Below are 21,541 nucleotides of genomic sequence, written 5' to 3'. Positions count from 1 at the left end.
CTGGCTCGATGTTAGCTTTGGTCTAGTCTTGGAGCAAGACCATCATAATATGTATTTGATCGAGTCTTGACTTTTACTTTCGTATCTATGATAGATATGCAAATGTCAAAATCGATCAAATACATCTATGATAGTCTTGATCCAAGGCTAGCTTTGGTCCCCATTGTGTGCATTGGACACACAGGCCTTTTCTGTCTCTCTGTACGAGGTGTGGTCAGACAGGTGTGTGTTGTCATATCAGCTCTGCGGTTGTGGAGACACTGACATCACCAGTGTGAACTCAATTGTTCAGTGGTGTAACATTTCAAGAGTACTGTACCAGAGTTCCTGGCTTCCTTTAAGCCTTTCAAGTTTACAGCCACTCTTGAAGCTGGCTATGCCAGTTAGGAATGGGACAATAATATCGTGACAAAAAAACACTCACAATAATCGTATAGTGGAGATTTGACCTCTGTTGTCCTCTGTCAAACAAATTCAGTGCCACTTAAGTGATAACCCTCTATACTTGATAAAACGGACTGTAAAGAGTGCATTTGGTACACTCTTATCTCACTCTACACAAAATAAATCAAGTCACCAAAAATAGCAGATCTACAAGCTCACAACGCAACTCCTTGTTGTGAGCTTGTAAGGTGTTAAGTACAAATGGAACCAAATTGACCTTTTTATGGGTGAACCTCTTAGGGTCCATTTGGTTCAGTTTGTAGTGTGTACACTACACTATCAGAGCTATAGACCCATAAAAGGGTCCATTTGGTTTGTTAAGTATCAATCATTTAGCTAGGGACCCCCCTGGAAGTGGCACCTCCTCAAGGACCACTGGGGGTCCCTGGACACCACATTGAGAACCAGTGAGTTATGGTCTATGCCCAACGGTAATCCTACATGCGGGCACTTCTGTCAAAAGAAACGTCGCACAACCCACTGCACATATATGGGCTGTCTGTTAATGGATATTCATCTTGTCATTTACACTACAGTTTTACTCTGTTTGTCGAGTGGCTTTGAAGCTTCTCACATGCATGGATTTGGGCTTCTGCAGCAGCATGTTACAACAACAATGAGGAGGATATTATGAGATTTATGGCTAGGCTATGTTCTCAGGTTGGACTACGAGAGGAATGTGGGAGACTTGGGTTGCAGCAAGACCCTCAGATTTCCTCTTGCTTTCAATAAAACATAAACCTTAGAACATTTCCAATAATTCTCCAATGTCATATAAATGGACAGGAAACAAAATGGGCTCACTGAGGCGAATCTTGTGTAAGAAAACAGATCCCTGTCAAATTCCCTAATATTGCAAAAAAAAACTTTTATGCTCTCTCTGTGCACCTGCAAAAGTTATTATCAATGTTGAATGTAATGCTGCTTTCTTATCTAAGTTCATGTAGTCTTAAAAGCCACCACTAAACAAGCAACATCTCGAATATTTGTTTTGGTTGAAAGGAGTCATTGTTTTTGCACCAAATCGTGCTCTTCCAACAGCACTGTGCCTCCTTTGTAGGGCAGTGAAGGACGCTCCGATGTGGTTGTGTGTTGTGTGAGCCGACAATACTTAACCAGTTTAAACAGATGAGTCAGATGAGTACTACTGGCAAATGATTGACTTCCTGCATCCCCACGGATGTTCTTAAGATCTGTAGCCAATAACTCTGCTGGCACACTGCGCGCTTGTGTGACACACGTCTTTTGCCGGCTTTGGAGCGGGAGAGAGACCCCACCGTGCTATAGAGGCCAGCAGTGGTGTAAAGTAACTAAGTACATTCACTCAAGTACTGTACTTAAGTGCAGTTTTGAGGTATTTTTTACTTTACTGGAGTATTTCCAATTTTCAGTACTTTTACTTCTACTACATCTCAGAGGCAAATATTGTACTTTTACTCAACTACAATTATTTGAAAACTTTAGTTACTAGTTACTTTGCAGGTATAAATCATTATATTATAAAACATACATTAACTACTTTAGCCCTATTTTATATGTAGGCTATTTGAAAATAGCCTATCTACAAGCTCACAAAGTGTCGCGCTTGTAGGTCTCCTATTTTCAAACATTTTAGTACTTTTGCTTTTGGTACTTTTAGTATATTTTGATGCCAATACTTTTGTACTTTTACTCAAGTAACATTTTGAACACAGGCCTTTGGACTTGTAACAGAGTATTTTTATATTGTGGTATTGCTACTTTTACTTAAGTGCTAAAATGTTAGTACTTTTTACACCACTGGGAGAGACCCCAGCGTGCTATAGTCGAGGCCAGTCAGTCAAGGAGGAAGTGAAGTGTTTAGCGTTTTTTTTTTTTCATGCCGGGCGGCGGGCAAGCTGCCTGGAGTACTCTCTGGGGCCCGGGGCCCAGCCGTCCACAGACCTCTGAAGAAAGGCCAGCAGCACTGAACACTACATGAAGCCACAGTTGAAGCACATAGGATACAGCAGGAAGCCCTCCCCGTCCCTCATTAGCTCACTGGAGCATCACCAAATCTTTTTTTTTTACTCAAGTCTCAGAATGAGCTGGGAATGAATGGAAACAAGGGGAGCATGGCCGCATCCACATGTTCCCCAGTCCTACTCTTAAGGAGTGTAATTACAGTAGACCTTTCGCATTTAGGGTAGCAAAGGAGGGGCCCATCGGAGGAAACCTCAGACCTCCAGCAGCGGCACTAAATGCACACGACCAATGCCTGCTGCACACATTTTAGTGTGACACTTAACCTTTTTGGGTCCTGGAGTGATTGAGCCTATATTCTTCCATTAGCAGATTACCCAGGAAGTGCCATTCCACTGCTTAAAATCGAATTCTGACGCGATGGTCTCATATAAATACATTAAATAAACTATATGCATGTTGTTTGGAAGTGTGCAGGCAGTTGCCCAAGTTCAAAAACACCTGCATCACCGTGTGAAACTAGGAGTTGTTGAAAATATAAATGCCATCATGGGTTCGCTTGCGCAGTTGATCAGAAACAGGACTTTGAATATTATGCTTGGTGAGGAAGTTGACACTAGTTAAAGTAAGATTCTATATTGAAATTAGGAAATTGACCATGTCAAAACATGGATAATATGTATTTATATGAGACCATAGCTTCGGAATTGGATTTTAAACAGCAGAATTCAGCGGAACAGCAATTCCTAGGAAATGCGCGAGTGGAAGAATATAGCCTCGCTCCAGGACGCAAACGCTAAGTTAAGTGTCAAACCGTTTCCAACACTGTTTTGGTCTCCAGGGCTGAAGCCAGAACATAACACATTCTCGTGTTACTTGTACATCCTGCCGCGTTGCATAACCTGGATCACGATGGAAGTGACGAGACGAACCCCTAAAATAAAAAATGAAATGCCGCACAACAGCACAACTAATGAGGACAAGCAGTGGCAAAGTGTGTTGTAGTAATGACCCAGTTTCTATTCAGTCTTCCTCTTCATCTTCCTGTGGGTCCCTCCAAATAATATAGGCTAGCCTCCTCTCCTTGCTGTCTTCTTCCTCTCATCTCAAAATGAGCGTGTTGCACTTGGGTGATTGACGCCCAGCGCTGTAAGCATGTGTGTCTTGACTGTCAGTGATCTGAGGACTGCTTGTTCCTCTGTTATGACTTGGATTCAGGGCTCCCACGTATCAGGTTCCACCCAAATCCCGACGCGAGCCGGGGCTGACTGCTGATGGCCCACTACAGCTGTTTGTTTGACTCTTGTTCCATGTGCTCCTGTAGAGGCCAACAGCTGGAAGGGGGTCTGTAGTAGGGTGGTCTTCCTGGCTCTTGCAGTCTCTCTCCAGACTGCTTTAGACACGAGCACTTGGGATCTGCACTATGGGGTCTCTCTCCAGGCCCCAAGGAATGTGAGCCCGGGGAAGCTTTTGAGCTATGCCACCTGTGCTACTTTACACCACTGTCTCACCACCCACTGCTCGGAGCCAACAATTGTTGCTATTGTGAAGCAGGACATTGAGCTGTCTCTCTCTTCATTTAGCTTTGGCTTTGTCTTCTCCCTCAGCCCCTCCTTTCACTATTTGCTTCCTCTAGTGCTCCTCCATTCTCCCCTTCCTCCTGTGTGTGTGAGACCCAGTGGACCTAGCAGTCTCTGTGGCTGCTTCCACATGCAGTGTACCTGCTGCTCCTGATAGCGCCGGGACGTTGCCCCGGGTTACCGGCCGTCAGGTGGTGGTGTCGTGTTACCTCACCTTGCTGCTGTGTCACTCGGGCTCAGTATTGTTAACCCCTTACTGCAGGTTAGCAGGGCGTGGAGACCAGTGCAGTGCCTGCCCGAGGTGTGGTTTCTTTTCTGTTTGCTTTCAGTCCACGCTGTTGGGTTTCGTTTCGGCCAGGGGGGTCGGCAGACCAAGGGGGGGGGGTCGTTTGAAGCCTGTTTTCACACCTGACCCAGCATTTTTCCGGGGGGGGGGAATTCTGCGTAAACCTCTGCTAAGTAATCATTGTAGGCATGGTTGTTTATATTTTCAAGGCTGCTACTTGTGCACTTTGTGTCAGAACCTGGACTTTGATCTCTGCTTTTCATGTTGGAATGGGAAAGTATTGCCAGCCGTGGATGATTAAACCTTAAGGTAGGACTCAGCAGTGGTGGAAAAAGTACTCAAATTCTTTACTTAAGTAAAAGTACCAATACTGCAATATAAAAATACTCTGTTAGCAGTAAAAGTCCAGAATTAAATATTTGAAAATAGCCTAGGTTTAAAATAGGTTTAAAGTGGTTAATTTATGTTTCATTATATCATTATTTATATCTGAAAAGTAACTAGTAACTAAAGTTTTCAAGTAAATGTAGTGGAGTAAAAGTACAATATTTGCCTCTGAGATGTAGTGGAGTAAAAGTATTGGAAATTGGAAGTACTTAAGTAAAGTACAAATACCTCAAAATTGTACTTAAGTACAGTACTTAAGTGAATGTTCTTAGTTACTTTCCACCACTGGGTAGGAGGCATCCCAAGGCTTTTTAAGTTGGCAGCAGAAAGAGACGTTGTAAATGTATGTGATATTCTCGAAGATTGGTTCTGTTTTATTGACTCATTATATGATAATTAAAGATATCACAATAGGTAATCAAGCTATAATGACTGGTCGGATGATATTATTGTCTCGTCGGGTGGAAAGAGAAACCTCATATGTCCAAAACTGTTACCGGTACTTCTCAGGATTCAAATTCAAAAATAGCAAAAGTAGCAAAAGTACTACTTTTAATACTTAATATGTGTGACGCTGTAGTATGATCAAGTAGGGCATTCATTTAGAATATGGAGAGGTTTCTGCCCGACAGCAACAAAATGGCCTAGTCACTAATTGCTCTGTGACACAGAAGGAAGAAGGAAATCAATGTATTTAAGGAGTGCAACGGTAATCAATTTGATCAATTATGAAAAATAATCAATAAAAAAAGGAAATTAAAAGCTCACAACCGGTCACATTATATGAAGTTGGGCTTGAGAGGTTAATCAGACTAATCAAATTAGTTGATTATAACAAAATATTTAGAATAATAAAAAAACACGCTTCTCGATTATTTGATGCACCGAAAAAAGTAACCGATTGAATAATCGCTAAGAAAATAATCGATAGTTGTTGCGCTAATTATTATATTCCCTCATTACTTAAAATTTTAGATACTTATTTTTGCTTTTGGCCCCATCGTGTGATCCTGTCTTCTTTTGTTTGCTCACATGAGCAGCAGCTAGCGTACTTGCTTTTCTAGCTCAGTCTGTTGGTTGGCTTGTTTTTCTAGCCGTGGCGTCTACTTGTATGGGTTGGTTGCCTAGCTTGTTCTAGCAGCGCGGCCACAGAGCAGCACACAGCCGGCTAATGAGTGCATTCTTAATGAGGAGGCCCAGGTGGATTCATATATCATCCCTCAGCTCCCAGCAGCAACTGGATTTACACAGCCATGACAAATGGTCATCCATTCAAACTTGTTGGAGGCCCCCCCACTGCCGCACCGCCTCAACCACGCTAAAGAGTCCATGTTGAACTTAATTAATCTGCATAATTAATTACCTGACATGAGATATTACTGGATGTGTGAGGGCAGATCTGTGATAAACCTCCATCTGGTCCCAGGGTCATTAATCAGGCTGAAAGGAGCCGCTGAACCTTCTCTGAGCCACTGGCTCACCGGCGTACAGAGACCTCCTTTGATGATGGCGAGGAAAGGACAAGTGAACATGGACACCCCTCCCCAAAAAATATTTACCTATGTATTCAAACCAGCCAGCAGCTTACTTCATGCCTGGGCCTATATCTAAAAAACAATATTGAAACTGGGATTATGTTGTGTGTGTACTTCAATGCATGCTGTGTGCTGATCCCGTGTTTTTGCTATGTGCTTTGTGTCTGTGCAGAGTATAGCCGCTTTGAGTCCAAGATCCACGACCTGAGGGAGCAGATGATGAACAGCAGCATGAGCTCGGGATCGGGCTCCCTGCGTACCAGCGAGAAGCGCTCCCTCTATGTCAGGTACAGACCGAACGCATCCCTCAAAACACACGTACACACACCTCATCAAGGGCTGAGCTCCATGGTCGAGTAAACCTCCCTCTCATAACAAATAAAGTTAGCCTGGGAACCAGACGATTATGATAGATCATTTCTAAATGCTCTGGCCCCGCTCCTGTTCAGTTAAGGACCTCCCTAAGGGACCTTAGGGCAGTGGTTCTCAAACTTTTTCATGTCAAGGAGGACCCCCAAATTGACACATATTAGCCCGCGGACCCCCATTTGAAAAGATATGCCAGGGACCCCCATAAGAGAAGATTTTTATGGCTCTAGCAGTGATTCTCAACCATTTTAATTTCAAGGACCCCCAGTTTGACATGCTTTAGAGGCTACGGACCCCCATTTCATGGCATTTATATCTCTGGGACCCCAATTTATATTGTAAAATCAATGTTAATTTAACCCTGAGAGTGTACAAATGGAACCAAATGGAGCCGTTAGGGTCCATTTGGTTCCATTTGTACACTCTCAGAGTTACAGACCCATAAGGGTCCATTTGGTTCCTTCCCATAATTTAGCTGGGGACCCCCTGGAACCCCCTCAAGTACCCCTGGGGGTCCCCGGACCCCACTTTGAGAACCAATGCCTTAGGGACCTCAGCAATATGTCCGGGTACCAACACATTACGCATCTCTGTTACAACCACCCAGCTCGTTTCGACGAACTGAAGCTAAAATTACTGTAACTCAAATTACTGTAACTTAGCTCTACAGTATCATATTATCTCTATAATGTTATTTTTTTTACTTTGTTTTAACTCAAAGAGATAAACACGGAGGGACGTTTCGAGCCCATGTTCTTCTTCAGACTGTGTCTTGAGTTTGAAGAAGAACATGGGCATTGGCAGCAGCACAGCTCACTCAGCTTCTGTTTAAGTCTTTGTGTGTAGCCATAGGAGAAAACGCACTTTGCCCACGGTATCCCCTTCTAGCGGTCAAGGTTTTTCTTGGATAAAGGAATTTTTGGCACCCACCAAAGAGGTTTCCACTGGATCGTAGTATATGCATGGCCTGTAGACATGGGCTGGTAGGTCAGAGGACTAATTTACTATCAGAGCTAAGTGATGTTATAAAAATATCCAGAATCTGCATTTAGAAATGGTTCTGGTGGAGCGGTGTGAGTAACAAGGAGGGCAGAGATATTCGTTTTCTGTTTCCTTTGCATCTTTGCTCTCCATAATATGCCTGCTCACACAAAAGTTGCGCTGTGTTCCAAAAAGAAAAGTCCTATCTGATTGTATTAAACTATGTTAAACTCACCAACATTGCAGATGTATGGAAAGCTTGAATTATCCTTATTCTATCTGCAAAGTTTTTGTTTCATAAAAATCCACCATAGACATGTTATATATATTGGTGTTGGAGTTTGGAAGCACTCGTTTTCAATAATGCATTATGCAACGGCCTGCTGTACGCAGGACCGTTGATTGATGTCCCACGAGCGCTTCCAAACACCAACACTTAGAAAAAGAATCAACGGCATGGAATTTATTGACAGAAAGTAGCTCATAACATGTCTATGGTGGATGTTTATGAAACAAACACTTTGCAGATGGAAAGAGGATAATTTAAGCTTTCCGTACAGCTGCAATGTTGGTGAGTTTTAACGTTGTTTATTACAATCAGATCATAGGACTTTTATGTTTGGATGTATGGGCTGTCAAGGGTTGCTATTGCAACTCTAGATTCCAGATATTAAAAAATAGGATCTAAGAGTTGCTTGCGGCTACATATGGATATGATTTGGATAGTGATTAAAGATAAAATAAATGTTAAACGTAAAATGATGCTGTGATGTTGTTACACCAAGCACAGACACCTGACTTTTAAAAGGGAGCTGCTGTTTGAGTAGAGGAGACATTGTTATTAAATCGATCATTTGAATCTGTCACCATATGCGCCTGGGTAAAACCTTTAATGTTACCAATAAAAGTGGTTGTGTTTTTCTTAGACACTTGAAGATCATCCACGTGCTGTGATGTAACTCCCCCTTACATCACAACGACGATTATTTACTTCAGTAAATTGTCTTTTGTTTTTTAGACTTTCTCAATAACAAATAAACTCCAAATTTCAAATAAATCTATCCTTCTCTGCAAGCCTCAGGTCCAACTCCATCTCAAAACAACTCCAATTACCATAATTCCTCTAACCTTGTGCATTGTAAATCTTTACCATATATAACACCACCCACCAACTCCCACCGCCCCCTGGTGATCAGAGGGTGTGTTATCGATTTTTTGTGGTGATGAATCATGATATGAAAATAGCAAGGATCTCCCAATCCTATTTATAGGTCCATCCAATTGTGTCCAGAGGCATTTTGGTCTGTGCCCGTTGGAAATCAAAAACTAACTCGGAGGTTCCAGACTAATTCGCATTTGCGTATTGTTGGTCTTATAAATGCCCGGCTTAAGTAAAGCCCCATATGCTTGTAATTCTGTAAAAAAAAAAAAAAAAAAGCACTTTAAGCACTTGCCTTCACAACAAGGCCCTATTGCACAAATAGCATGTGATATATGTTACTTAGTTATGGTTTGATGCAAGGCCGATATTCTACTGGTTTTGTGCCCTAGTTTACAGGGTAATAGGCGATTTACCTGGTTGACACTTGAGTTGCGTCAACAGGTTGACACTGTCAAAGAAGTTGATGAACAAGTGTTTCCTGTCCCATCCATTGGATTGTTGTTTTGATGACACTCAGGAGCCCACTTTATATAATGCATAACCTTTGGCTCCATGTTATCTCACTTTGGGCTGCTTGCCAGACTGAATGGAAGCTGATTTACAACAGGTGGCTCCCCACTGCTCAGATGAAATCAGTCATGAAGGGACCATGGAGGGTCAAGGGTGAAAAAGATTAAGTTGTGATATAACTCCATAGACCCAAGTGCTTCACAGTGTATTTCCAGCTAAAGGATGTACTTCACTTCACTTCCTCAAACCCAGGGCCCCGTGTGAGTGCTGAAACTTCTACTCTTAGCTATAACGAAAAGCCTTTTGGGGCAGAGATCAATTGCACTTTTACCTTCATGCGGATGCGATACGTCTTGTCAACCAGTGAACCGCAATAAATGTATATCAGAAGGATTATATCGTCTCTGTCAGGTGGAAACCGCATATGTCCAAAACTGCTACTTTTCAGGATTCAAGGTAGCAAAGGTAGCAGATGTACAAGCTCAAAACCATTTCAGGCTTGCAGATCTGCTACTTTTGATGCTTTTGTGTGACGCTGTAGTATGATCAAGTAGGGCGTTAATTTACCAAAAAAACACAAAAAGTTAAAATATGGCGATAGGAGGTTTCTGCCCGACAGCAACGATATAGGAGCGTATAGAAGTGTGTAACTCAATTTCCTATAGGCTTAGGGGAGTGGCCTTCTTATGGTCTAGCTGCTGTGAGACTTGCGGTGCCTAGCCTGCTCCTGTGTGGGTGACTAAGCCCACAGTTATGCAGGAAAAAAGTGGTCTAGTTAGCTGGCGGCTGCCATGTCCTCCTCCCGGCCCATCCTCAGGAATGCGGAGGCGTTAAGCCTCTAAGGTGTGTGCACAGAGAACACACACACACACACACACACTCACACACCCGTGCACGCATGTAACCCATGCTTATTCTCCCACACTTTGTAGCTCAGAAGCTCTGTTTTGTGGCACTAGCAGCGTTACGCCTTTTGCTCTGATTCTCACTCAGGCTGCCAATGTTAAAAATGCACTGAATTCTTTCTGCAAGACACTTTGGATGAAAGCTTCCACCAAATGGCATCTTATGTTATATTCAGGAGCACGGCTCACTCGGGCTGCTGTTTAAGTCTTTGTGTGTAGCCATAGGAGAAAACGCACTTTGCCTGCGGTATCCCCCTCCTAGTGGTCAAGGTTTTTCCTGGATAGAGGAATTTTTGGCACCCCCCTTAAAGAGGTTTCCATTGGATCGTATAATATGCATGGCCTGTAGATATGGGCTGGTAGGTCAGAGGACGGCGGAACCTGTAAAGCAGGTATTAATACAGTGTAAAATGCTGTGGGTTTTCCTGTCTGACAAGGTAGTGGCAGTGGCACATGCAGACAGTGCGTTCTTTGTCGTAACATTTTTTTGTCCTCACTGTAAACACGGGTAGTCTGTCTCTAGTAACAGCATTTTTAAATGTCACATATAGGACGCCTCACAGGCACGTGGTTGCAGCATGCCATATGACCTGAGACGGCATATTGATAACCTTGTGTGGACTTGTTCCTTGTCTGTGTGCAGGGCTTTGTTTGACTACGACCGGACCAGAGACAGCTGCCTGCCCAGCCAAGGCCTGAGCTTCTCCTACGGTGACATCCTACACGTCATAAACGCATCGGACGACGAGTGGTGGCAGGCGAGGCTTGTCACGCCTCATGGCGAGAGCGAGCAGATCGGGGTCATTCCAAGCAAGAAACGGTACGATCCAATCCCGGACGCCCCTCGTACATCAAAACGCCACAGGGCTGGGGGCGGGTGTCGGGGGCACATTATGCTAACGCTATTCCTGACTGTCACAGTGTGCACACACAATCCAGTGTTGCCATGTCTGCTTATTATAAGCAACTTTTTACAAGAGACTTTTTCTGTAAAGTCTCTTGTAAATATTTGTTGCGTTTTTAATGTGTTTGGCCGCAGACCCCCATCTGAAAATATTTTGTCCCCGGGACCCCCATACCAGTTTACATTAACACATCCACTGCCAGGCCCGTAGTCCTACGGGCCGTTAAATCCAACCGTTAACTGCCGTTCCCGTAGCCCGTAGTCCCGTAGTTTTCCCATGTTAAATCGTGCAGGTGCAGATTCCGGATTTTTTTTGCACTTCCGGTCTCGAAGTGGGCGGACCGGAAACGAAATAATACTGTTTCCGGTTTTTCTCCCGCCTCCGTTTCCTGTCTAGCGGTCAACTTTGGACGCCATTATCTCTGGCTTGTTGTTTTTCTCACCGCATCCACCATTTTAGCGTTTTCCTCTCGTTCTCCAGAATGCAGTGTCGGATCGCCGCACGGTTTTCAGCGTTTTGTTCGGTCGGGTCCCGTGTTTGTGTCGAACCAAATGAACGCGGATTTTAAACGGATTTAGCGGGGCCTATGACGGAATCAAAAAAACAAAAAAGGTAAGAAATTGCTTGGCACTACGATGGACGTTCTGAGATTAGCCGATGGCAGTCAATGTGTTAACAATATTTCAAAAATATTCCAAGATTTTTTTTAAATAGACGATCTTGTAGATCGACTATTTTCAAATAGCCGATGTACAGTATATAAGTTTAAAGTGCTCATGGGCTTATAGTCGTTTCATTTGGGCTTGATTTCATCGACCTGGTTGCTTATTTCCCTCGCATAATCTGGCAACACTGTGCACAATCCCAACTCATTTTGTTTGGCCCCTGAGGAACAACAAGTCTGACCTTGTCTCTTCATTTCCAATGCAGAGTGGAGAAAAAAGAGCGGGCCAGGTTAAAAACGGTCAAATTCCACGCCAGGACGGGCATGATTGAATCAAACAGGGTAAGTGTGGAGGGGCTAGCCATGGGTTCTTGCCCCTTCCCTCGGTGGCACATAGGCCTCTTGTTAGAGCTGCTGCGGCTGCTGCTGCCTCTGGGCTCCCAGGGAGGGAGATGGCCTACTTCCCCCCTGAGTGTGGGAACAGGACAGCAGCACTTGCTCACTGAAGGAAGCCCAGAGAGGGCTCAAATTACTGAGATCTCTTAGCTTTACTCAGAAAACGTCAGAGAAGACAAAAGATCTCCATACATGCCACAGCGCATCATGTGCTTTGTGGCATTAAAAATGTCATTGTTTGAAAACTCTGGCACGTTGAATTTGTAAATTTACAAAATGCCTATGTTTGTATTATCCATAATGCAAGATGAGATCTATTATTTTTTAAAGTATAAATATGATGCATGTTCCCTTTGCCTGAATCTGTCATTCATTTTCACCCCAATTATTTGCTCGTCATATTCATTATTTGACGTGTATCAGACTTTTCCATTTCGTTTTTTTTTTTTTTGCATGTATTTGCATGTGTTTAGCGTCCTCATTGAAACCCATTCTGTTGTTGTTGTTTTTTTTTTCTTCATCATCGTCCTGCCTCCCTCCTCCTTCATCCACGCATCCAAGCAGCCGGTCAAAGTAAAGCGCAAAAAAAGCTTCAACCTCTCACGCAAGTTCCCGTTTTACAAGAGCAAGGAGAACATTGTGCAGGAGTTGGTGGAGTCTGAACGTGAGTACCAGCTGTGTGACCGAGGGGGTGCCGTCTCCGTTCCTCCTTCACCCTTTCACGCTTCTCAACCTTGTCTCCCCACTTTTTCATCTCTCCGCTCACCTCCAGGGGATGGACAGTGGGCTGTATACTGAAGACAACCACTGTCGCTCCCTTCTCATGCTCCCAGAGAAGGACCCCACAACCAATGCACACCCAGCCCTAGGGGTTGAGTCGCGGGGACTCTCTGGTGTCTGTCCTCTGTCTGTCTGTCTGTATTTGCTGGCAGGTGTGTGTGAGAGTGTGTGTGTTTTTTTTGTCTGCATTAACACCAGGCCTTCATAACACTGTGCTGCTACTGCCGCCTATGTTACGCCCCCGCTCAATCCCAGTCAATCCTCCACAGTCAGTCCCTGACCCGCCACAAAAGAATCTTATTAATTGGACTGAAGTTTTTAACACTAACGGGTCACAATCCCATTTTAATGGGATTGGGCCAGCGTAAATGAAAGGCCTTGGCTTACTATGAATAAAGGAAGGGGGGCTCCGGCTTAATGAGCACAGTGCAGAGCCATGTGTTGTTGGTGGGCAAGGCGAGCACACATCCACACATACCACTTCTCTCTCTCTCTCTCGCTCTCTCCATCTTTTCTCTCTCCCAGCTCTCACTAACCACCTATTCTTCTTCCTGTCTGCTCTCTTCTCTTGGTTTCTGCTCTCACCTGTCGGGACACCTAGGACTTCCCAGGGTTAAGCGATGACTTTTATGGATCAAAGAGTTTGAGTAAGTGTGTGGTTGTACTGTGTCAAGCAGCTGTCCCCTGAGCTCAGAGCAAAATGCTTTGTCACTGCAGACCCAGCTGGCAATGGCTAAGAACCACACACATTCAGACGCATACACACATGACATGCACCCACCTACTTGCATTCAGTTCACAAATAAGCAATGGATATACGACACATATCCCAAAGGGTGAGAGCAGGCTTTAGGCTTTGTCTGAACATCCTCACAAGCAGGGGGGTGGTCGCAGTAAAGCAGGGCATTTTTGGATAAACATCAGGGCGCTCCTATGCCTAGTTTGAGACGCTTTTCCCTCCAGTTTTCCCCCTGATCTGCCTGCACTCCCTCCAATGTAGCCAGCCAGCATGTTTTCTTTGGCCCGTTCCTGACCATGAGAATCTGCAGCTACAGACCCAGAACTAGCAGAAGGAAACACTGGCGAGGGAACGGCCGGTCATTTGGGACAGTGTCACAGGAAGTGCTTAATCTCTGATTGCTTTGCACCCTTAAACCACTTCCCCAATGTAGGCAGAAAAAAAGCCGCAGCACCAAGCAAGACTTCTGCTTTCCTTGCTTTTTCTTTCTTTCCTCCTTTTACTAGCGTAGGCCTAGTTGATAAAGGACAGGGACTTATTTTGTTCTCCCTAAAGCTCTGAGATGAGTGAGAATATGTTTCACCTGCATGAAAACTGAGCAAATTTTTATTGGAGGTGTTTATCACTGAAGAGATCTGCAACCTAAACATTTGTCTTATCCTTCCCAGAATGCTTGACATCCAACACAAGCGACAGTGAAAGCAGCTCAAGTGAGACCCTTTTACCTGTCTTATGCCATTTGTATCATATATATCATAATTTTAGATATAGGCTTTTCCTTTAATTGTCTGCAGAATGTCCTCATTTGTTTCCTTTGTCTAATTAATGTAGACTTAAATAATCTGTTTCCAGTTCCAACAGCTTACTGTACCAATCAGTGGGTGCCTTGTGTTTGATGGCTTGTTATCGCCTCAGATATGCCCACGTTATATTATTATAGATGTAATCTCTAAGAGGATTGTGTTAATATTTGGTTTGTCATGTGGAAGTGTATAACATTTGATCTTTCCCTTTCATTATGTCATGTTATTGCACCTGCATTGTTATGTTTTGTAGTGTCTTGTAAGCCAATGTGGGATGGGCACATTTTGGTGCATGACACACCAAATGAAATAACCTCACCTTACCTTAAGAGACTGTCAACCTAAATGAAGAGCATATACTAATGTGTGCATTTTTTCTTTATTTTATTAGTTTACGGCAACAAGGAATCACATTGTGATAGTGTCTGTAAAGCAGCACTATGTAACTTTTTAATAACCATATAGCATATTATGTCCCACAAAATTATAAAGTTACATGTTTAATCATCCTTCCATAAATGTATAGACTCAGGGGGGTCCCTGTTAGGGGCTTGACTGTATTACTATGTATTGGGGAGACGATGAGTTTCATCCTGGCATTTGCCAAGGCACCAAGGCAGAACTGACAGTCAAAACGAAGACTGGCCAATCACAGTGTCCTCGCCAGACATACTTGCAGAGACTCTTGGATAATGAAGTCAAATACGTTGGCTGCCATGTTGTTTGTGTCCAAAGTGGCCACTGATACCCTAAACTACACAGTGCTGCTTTAACAGAAGACAAAACATCTTTGCTATTTTGAAGAGTAGATCATTATATATAGTATCGGCACAAATGTGGCTTTATCCACTAACACCATCTAATGTTGAATTTGATTTGTTTTTTGTTTTAACAGAGGGCCAGGAGGACACGATTCTCTCTTATGAGCCAGTCATTCGACAAGAAAGTAAGTGAAACCTTCCACTGTCACTGGTTTGAGAGAACGGACAAGAGACCGCATACTGTGCGTTTGTTTTGTGTGTTGTGTGTTCTCACATGTGCTCTCTCTCTCTCTCGCCCCTCCCACTAACTAACTTGCAGTCCACTACACGAGGCCCGTCATCATCCTCGGCCCGATGAAGGACAGAATAAACGATGACCTCATCTCGGAGTTCCCCCACAAGTTTGGGTCCTGCGTCCCTCGTGAGTTCATGAAGCTTTTTATCACTATTTAAACCACATGATAAAAGTCACAGAAGAATTGATCAGAAAATCAATTTAGGGCGCCGGCTGACCTAGCGGTCCAGGCGCATACCACATATAGGCTCTAATGCCTGGCAGCGTGTCACGGGTTCGAATCCCGATCCCGTCGACATTTGCTGCGTGTCACTCCCCGTCTCTCTCTCCGTGTTTCCTGTCTATCTCCACTGTGTACTATCAATGTAAAGGCAGAAAATCCCCAAAATATATATATACTGTATATTAAAAAAAATAACATCAATTTAGACTTTGTTACAGGTGTAAAAGAGTTGGTGAAATAAGTTTCAGCACAAGCTGCAACAATTTGCAGTCGCAAAATGCAGTCCTAAAAATATAGAAAGAAACGGAAAAGTCAGATAACGGGACACTATCAAATGTACACAATGCTGCATTCACACTGGCAGTGACAAAGCAACAAGTACTTTTCAAAGGAAGACAGACAAATTAATCTACAAACTGACGCCCGATACTTGTTGCTGTTTGACGGGCGTGATGCGCTACAAAAAAGTTGATCTGGTTTCAACTTTCTTCAGCGTTCCAATGACGCAGTGAAGCGTCAATCAGTCATGTTTTTGCTTTCCTTTTCCACTCACCTTCTCTCTGCCCACACTTCCTCTTCCGTTCCGTGAATGGAAGGAAAACCTATTCTTGCCATTAACTATGTCCCTGTACTAATTAAACGTACCCTATTCATTTATACATAAACGCGTAATGCATGTACGCCGTGTGGCTTGAGCAACACTTCAACAGCAACTCTGCTACAGTTTGCCTGACTACGCTTGGACATTTTGTAGCTTATGTCACTGCTAGTTTGAAAGCAGCATGAGGTTTGTGTTTAAAAAAACAAAAATGTGATTGAATATCACAGTCTCTTGTGCAAGGAAGATATCAAACATGTAAATGTATAGTATACATAATCAGTCTCATTTGTCTCTCTGCAGACACGACTCGTCCGAGGCGAGAGAATGAAATGGATGGCCAGGACTACCACTTTGTCGCATCGCGAGAGCAGATGGAGAAAGATATTCAGGACAACAAGTTCATCGAGGCAGGACAGTTCAACGAAAACCTCTACGGGACAAGCATCCTGTCCGTCAGAGCAGTGGCTGAGAGGGTAAATACCATTCATATTTCTCCCCCAAGATTGGTGGACTATATTGGGTTTGTGGGGGAGGTGGACCATCTGTAATGAACGTAACATGCTTTCTGTGAAATTTGAAAATGTTGGATCAGTGTGCAGTGCTGATAATTGCAGCATATAAAAAAACAGCTGTCGAGTTCCTGACAAATGTAAAACATATAGAATTGATTGATTGAAAACCGTATTAGTCAAAAATGTAAACAACACGTGGTGCAGACATTAAGGCTAAAAAAGGATAACACAAAGAAGTGGGACTTCCATTGTGGTCCTATGTATATTCAATTCATCAACATGGCATAAAAATAACACAATAATACATGTCATAAACAAATACAACACACTATATGTACAAAGGAGTAAAAGGAAAAAGCGGCAGTGAATGACACCACCTTTCTATGGGAAAGAATCCAATCTTTTGTCCAATCTTTTGTTTTTGCAGCAGGGAAAACACTGCATTCTGGATGTGTCCGGGAATGCTATAAAGCGACTGCAACAAGCACAACTATATTCAATTGCCATCTTCATCAAACCAAAATCCATTGAAGCCCTAATGTGAGTTTGACACTTTGACATGTAAAAAATGAGTTGTTTTTGTCAGAGAATTCTCAACAATATTTTATCATTGTCTGCAATAAGTAACCGTGTCTTCTTCTCGTGTCTTTCAGGGAAATGAATAAGAGGCAGACTTATGAGCAGGCCAATAAAGTCTTTGACAAGGCAATTAAGCTGGAACAAGAATTTGGAGAGTATTTCACAGGTAAGGTCGACTAGGTTCCACTGTATTTGGCTTCAGGTCACAAGTACAAGTAACGCCGCAGTTCACATGGATGAAAGTTCTCAGTCACCACGACAGATTTCAGTCATTTGGATTCCATAGAAGTCTTCTATCGAAGTCTTCTATGGAAGCATGTTGCACAGCGAAAGTAGCATATCTACAAGCTCTCCATGCGCTTGTAGATAGGCTACTTTCTGTTATTATTTTAAGATAATAGCATTTGAAGTGGTGAATCTAGCAATATGTGCAGATGTATCTTCCATGAAATCCTAATGGTCTGGGATATTTCATAAAAGCAAATGTTAAAGCCTCAATCTGTGATTTCTTTTCCACCTGGTTGCCAGTGTGTAGAACAGCAGGAACAATATTACTAAAACATCATCATTTTACGTAACTGCGTTAATTGCGCTAGTGCGGGGGGCTCTTTTCACACTGTTTCACAAATCGCACATTAGGACACAATCTTTCAGTCGTGATTTTTCATTTTGCTTTAATCCATGAGTTCAGATGTGACCATCTAACACCTTTCCACACGTGTCTCCTCTCTCTCTCTCTCTCTCTCCACAGCCATTGTACAGGGTGACTCATTAGAGGAGATATACAACAAAATCAAGCTAATCATTGAGGAGCAGTCTGGTCCCTATATCTGGATCCCCTCCTCAGAGAAGCTCTGAGCTCACAGCTGGCCCCATTTCCCCTGCCCTGCCCGTCTGCCTCCGTGTAGATGACCCTGTCCCTGTCTACCAGAGACCCAACCCAGTCCCATATAAACCCCCGGACCCCCCTTATACCCGTACCCCCTTTTTTGCAGATATGTTTCATATCAAATTTCAGTGTCATCATTATGTTACTCTACTGAAAAAAAGAAGTCTTATCACCATTACTGTGACTGTGCACACCCCCCTGCATGAGTTTCTCAACAAATCCATTCAAGACTGGATATGCCATTCCAAATGAATTTGTCATAAAAAAAAGAAGGGGGGGAGGAATAAATCCTTTTTTTCCCCTTTTTTCTTTTTTTTTGGGTGAAATGGGACTGACTTCGAAGATCAGAATGTTTTACAGAGTTCCAGAGAGGAGTCGGAATTCGGGGAGGGGGCGGTTGAAGTTACAAGGGGAACAGAGACAAATCATACCAAGTTGGAACACTTTGTAAATGTTCATCACATGTTCAAAATGAAAAAAAGAAAATGAAAAACACGCAAGACACGCAAGATGAGAAGTGAAGACCAATTAAAAAGGTGGTTGGGTTTTTCTACGAGGACTGGAGCCCAGCTGATGGTACTGTTCAAGGAGTCATCTCTCCTGTTTATAACGACTGAGGAAATCAGTGGAGAAAGCCTACAAAACTGGTGATCCGCTTATCACAAACCAGCTTGCCGTTCTGGTGGTCTGCCAGCTGCCCTGCCGCGGCCGATAAAAGACACGTTGGGGAGGCAGAAACAAAAAGGAAAGACGTGCATTGTGAATCTACATTTATATTATGATGAAATCACACGATTAAAATTATAAATAAAAGAAAAATCCTGAGATTTTACTACATATTAAAAACTACACATTTTACACTTCACTAGTATTGTCTACTTGGAGGGCTGTTAGATTTCATTTCATTGGTTTTATTTTTTTATGATTTTTCCCCTTTTTGTGGGATTCTTCGCTCGTGGTTTTTAGCTGCTCTGTGTAAAGGACGGAGGTTAGAGAAGTGTAACTGGGCTCTCTGCAAAACACCAAACTGCCTTATATCAAATACAAATTCTGTTTTGTGACTACCTGTTCTCTGTGAGGAAGGCTACACAAAATTGACAAGATGAAGGAAGGGGAAAAGGGAATGACGTTATTTTTTCCTTTCCCCCTTTTCGTGTTCACTTCCCGGAGGGCCTGACTTGCGTGCAATAGATAAAATGCAGAGTCTCCCATCTCTGTGGGGCACCTTTTCTCACCTGTATTTTAACCCTTCCTGTAATCGAAGAGTTGGCCTATTGGATTCCAATTTGGATAGCTATAGCCTCCTCACTCATGTTGAGCAGCAGACCACCCTATTACACTCTCTGCCTTCCAAGATGATTCTCTTCTGATTGAATGGTCACATGGTACTGTCCTGTATGCCACCGTGGCGGTGGCCTTAAAACGGGTAGAACAAGACATTAATTGTATTGGATGTCCTAAACAATTAAAGAGTCAATATAACTTGTTTTCAATTGTCCCCCCTGCCCCCTTTACCCAAGAGAACACTAAAGATGGGTTTGATTAAAACCTATATGCTCTGTGTATCAATCTATATATAGTCGATGCATTCTTTGCTAATTTGTTCTGGGCAGGTACTGAGGCACTGTGTTGAGCCCTGATGTATGTGTGGGGTGAGCTAGGCCAGCTCAGGAATCTAACGTACAGATAGGATTTCCTCCCCTGTGACTGAAAGGGCCACTTTGAATGGATGCACAGTGAGTTCATAGTAGAGAAATGTGAATGAGGGACGACCGATGGTGCTGTCTCTTTCGTCATGCGACGAAGCATTAATTGGGCTTTAGTTCAAAAGGCATTTTCAGTTTAATCAGAGGATGTATTAATGTCTCCTTTTTTTGTAAGATGTGAAGCTTTCTCAAGACTACGAGTGCGGTAGCCCTTGCATGAGTTGGCCGTGTGGTACCAACAGGATTCAATTGACCTGCCTCATCCTCCTGTGCGGGAACTTGGCACTGTGTGTTCATGTGTACATGCGAGGGGACATGTCTGACTCGTTGAAGATGAAGAAGGAATACTGTGGCCCCCTGACCCCCTGTGAACATTTTATTTTCCTCGGCTTTTGAAGAGGGTGAAAAGGGGATTTTCTTTTTTCTCCTTGGATAGCCAGACTCAACAGGAAGTGGTAACCTAGCCCCCTGGGTCGCCCTGCTCTCCATCCCGCAGAGCAGCTGTACCTGCAGGCATTTTCTGAACAGGTGTGAACACCTGCCAGGCACCACTGCTAAACCAGCTGTCATTACCTGTGTCAAAACCAGAGTTCAGGGAATAACCGAAGGGAACAGAGCCATTTATAAACTGCTTGCAGACTGTTTCAAAGGGTGTGGTAGCTGTACAATGTAAATATATGCCCCCAACAGATTCCCCTCACCTGTGCTTCATGCATGTGTGAAACAAACTGGGACATACCTGTTTTATAGACCACAAATGTCAGGTAAGTAAACTTTGAGCTATTCTGAGATATAATTTCCATACAAATGTGCCGTATTGTTGGTATTTCTCTATAGACAAATCTTTTCAGATGCCTATTGGAACACTTAACTAGTCAGTTGGAAAGTCAATTTCCTCAAGTAGGGCCTGTCTACATGTGATTTCTTGTGGAACGTGTCTGGGTGTATAGATTTTCTAAAAATATATATATATTGTAAAAAATTACGAGATGCAGGCAGAAACCTACACAACCAATATCACAGGAAACAGGAGTATTGATCAATATCTCATCTAGAAGTTTAGAATTGGTCTTCTGGTGTTTAGTTGAAATACAGCTGACTGTTAACAATGTGTGTGGTATTCATACCTCAGTCAGCCATGTCAAAGCCCAAAGAACTTGATTTTCATTTTACTCTTTCCATTGAGGTTTGTGGTGTAATCTAACAAGATGGAGCCTGAATGCCTCTGTGTGTGTATAATTGATGAGGGCCTTGTTTCGATGAGAGAGAAATGACACTATTTTTTTTTTTTTGGGAGGGGAGAGCGGGGCGGGGTTGGGTTCTTGTTTGTCCTTTTGCGGGTGAAGAGTTTATGATACAGCACATTAAGTGTGCAGTAAAGTGCTTGCAAACATGAACCCTTTGATTGTACAGTAGCTTCCTTCCTGTCACTGCAGGTGGTACAGCCTATCAGGACACATGGCCTCATGGTCTTCCGTGTCCTAGTCATGAGGGAACACAGTCCTGCGACTTTTGTTTGGGTTTTATTTTGGGACTTGACAAGAGTTTATTTGTTTGAAAATAATAAAATATGTGACTCGGTTATGAT

General features: G+C 43.2%; 1 protein-coding gene across 7 annotated transcripts in view; it reads left to right on the top strand.

Moving 5' to 3' along the window:
- The window catches only part of dlg3 (discs, large homolog 3), a gene marked incomplete at its 5' end in the record, with an annotated part of 122,487 nt that extends 100,952 nt beyond the window's left edge, over positions 1–21,535 (top strand). For 6 of the 7 annotated variants that reach the window (XM_084041895.1, XM_084041894.1, XM_084041900.1 and 3 more), the window contains 11 exons: positions 6,346–6,460; positions 10,744–10,920; positions 11,936–12,011; positions 12,630–12,729; positions 14,253–14,294; positions 15,283–15,333; positions 15,468–15,569; positions 16,568–16,740; positions 17,207–17,319; positions 17,433–17,524; positions 18,110–21,535. In XM_084041895.1, the coding sequence (XP_083898021.1) occupies positions 6,346–6,460; positions 10,744–10,920; positions 11,936–12,011; positions 12,630–12,729; positions 14,253–14,294; positions 15,283–15,333; positions 15,468–15,569; positions 16,568–16,740; positions 17,207–17,319; positions 17,433–17,524; positions 18,110–18,216 (1,148 nt within the window). In that variant the 3' untranslated portion in view covers positions 18,217–21,535. Of the gene's footprint in view, positions 1–4,294; positions 4,561–6,345; positions 6,461–10,743; positions 10,921–11,935; positions 12,012–12,629; positions 12,730–14,252; positions 14,295–15,282; positions 15,334–15,467; positions 15,570–16,567; positions 16,741–17,206; positions 17,320–17,432; positions 17,525–18,109 lie in introns of those variants that run through there. The other variant, XM_084041897.1, reaches the window with a different exon arrangement.
- Between the last annotated feature and the right edge of the window lie 6 nt (positions 21,536–21,541).

The sequence above is a fragment of the Gymnoscopelus microlampas genome (assembly GCF_963454915.1).
Source record: "Gymnoscopelus microlampas genome assembly, chromosome: 18".
Classification (NCBI taxonomy): Eukaryota; Metazoa; Chordata; class Actinopteri; order Myctophiformes; family Myctophidae; genus Gymnoscopelus; species Gymnoscopelus microlampas.
This window is presented reverse-complemented; position numbering and strand designations above follow the sequence as displayed.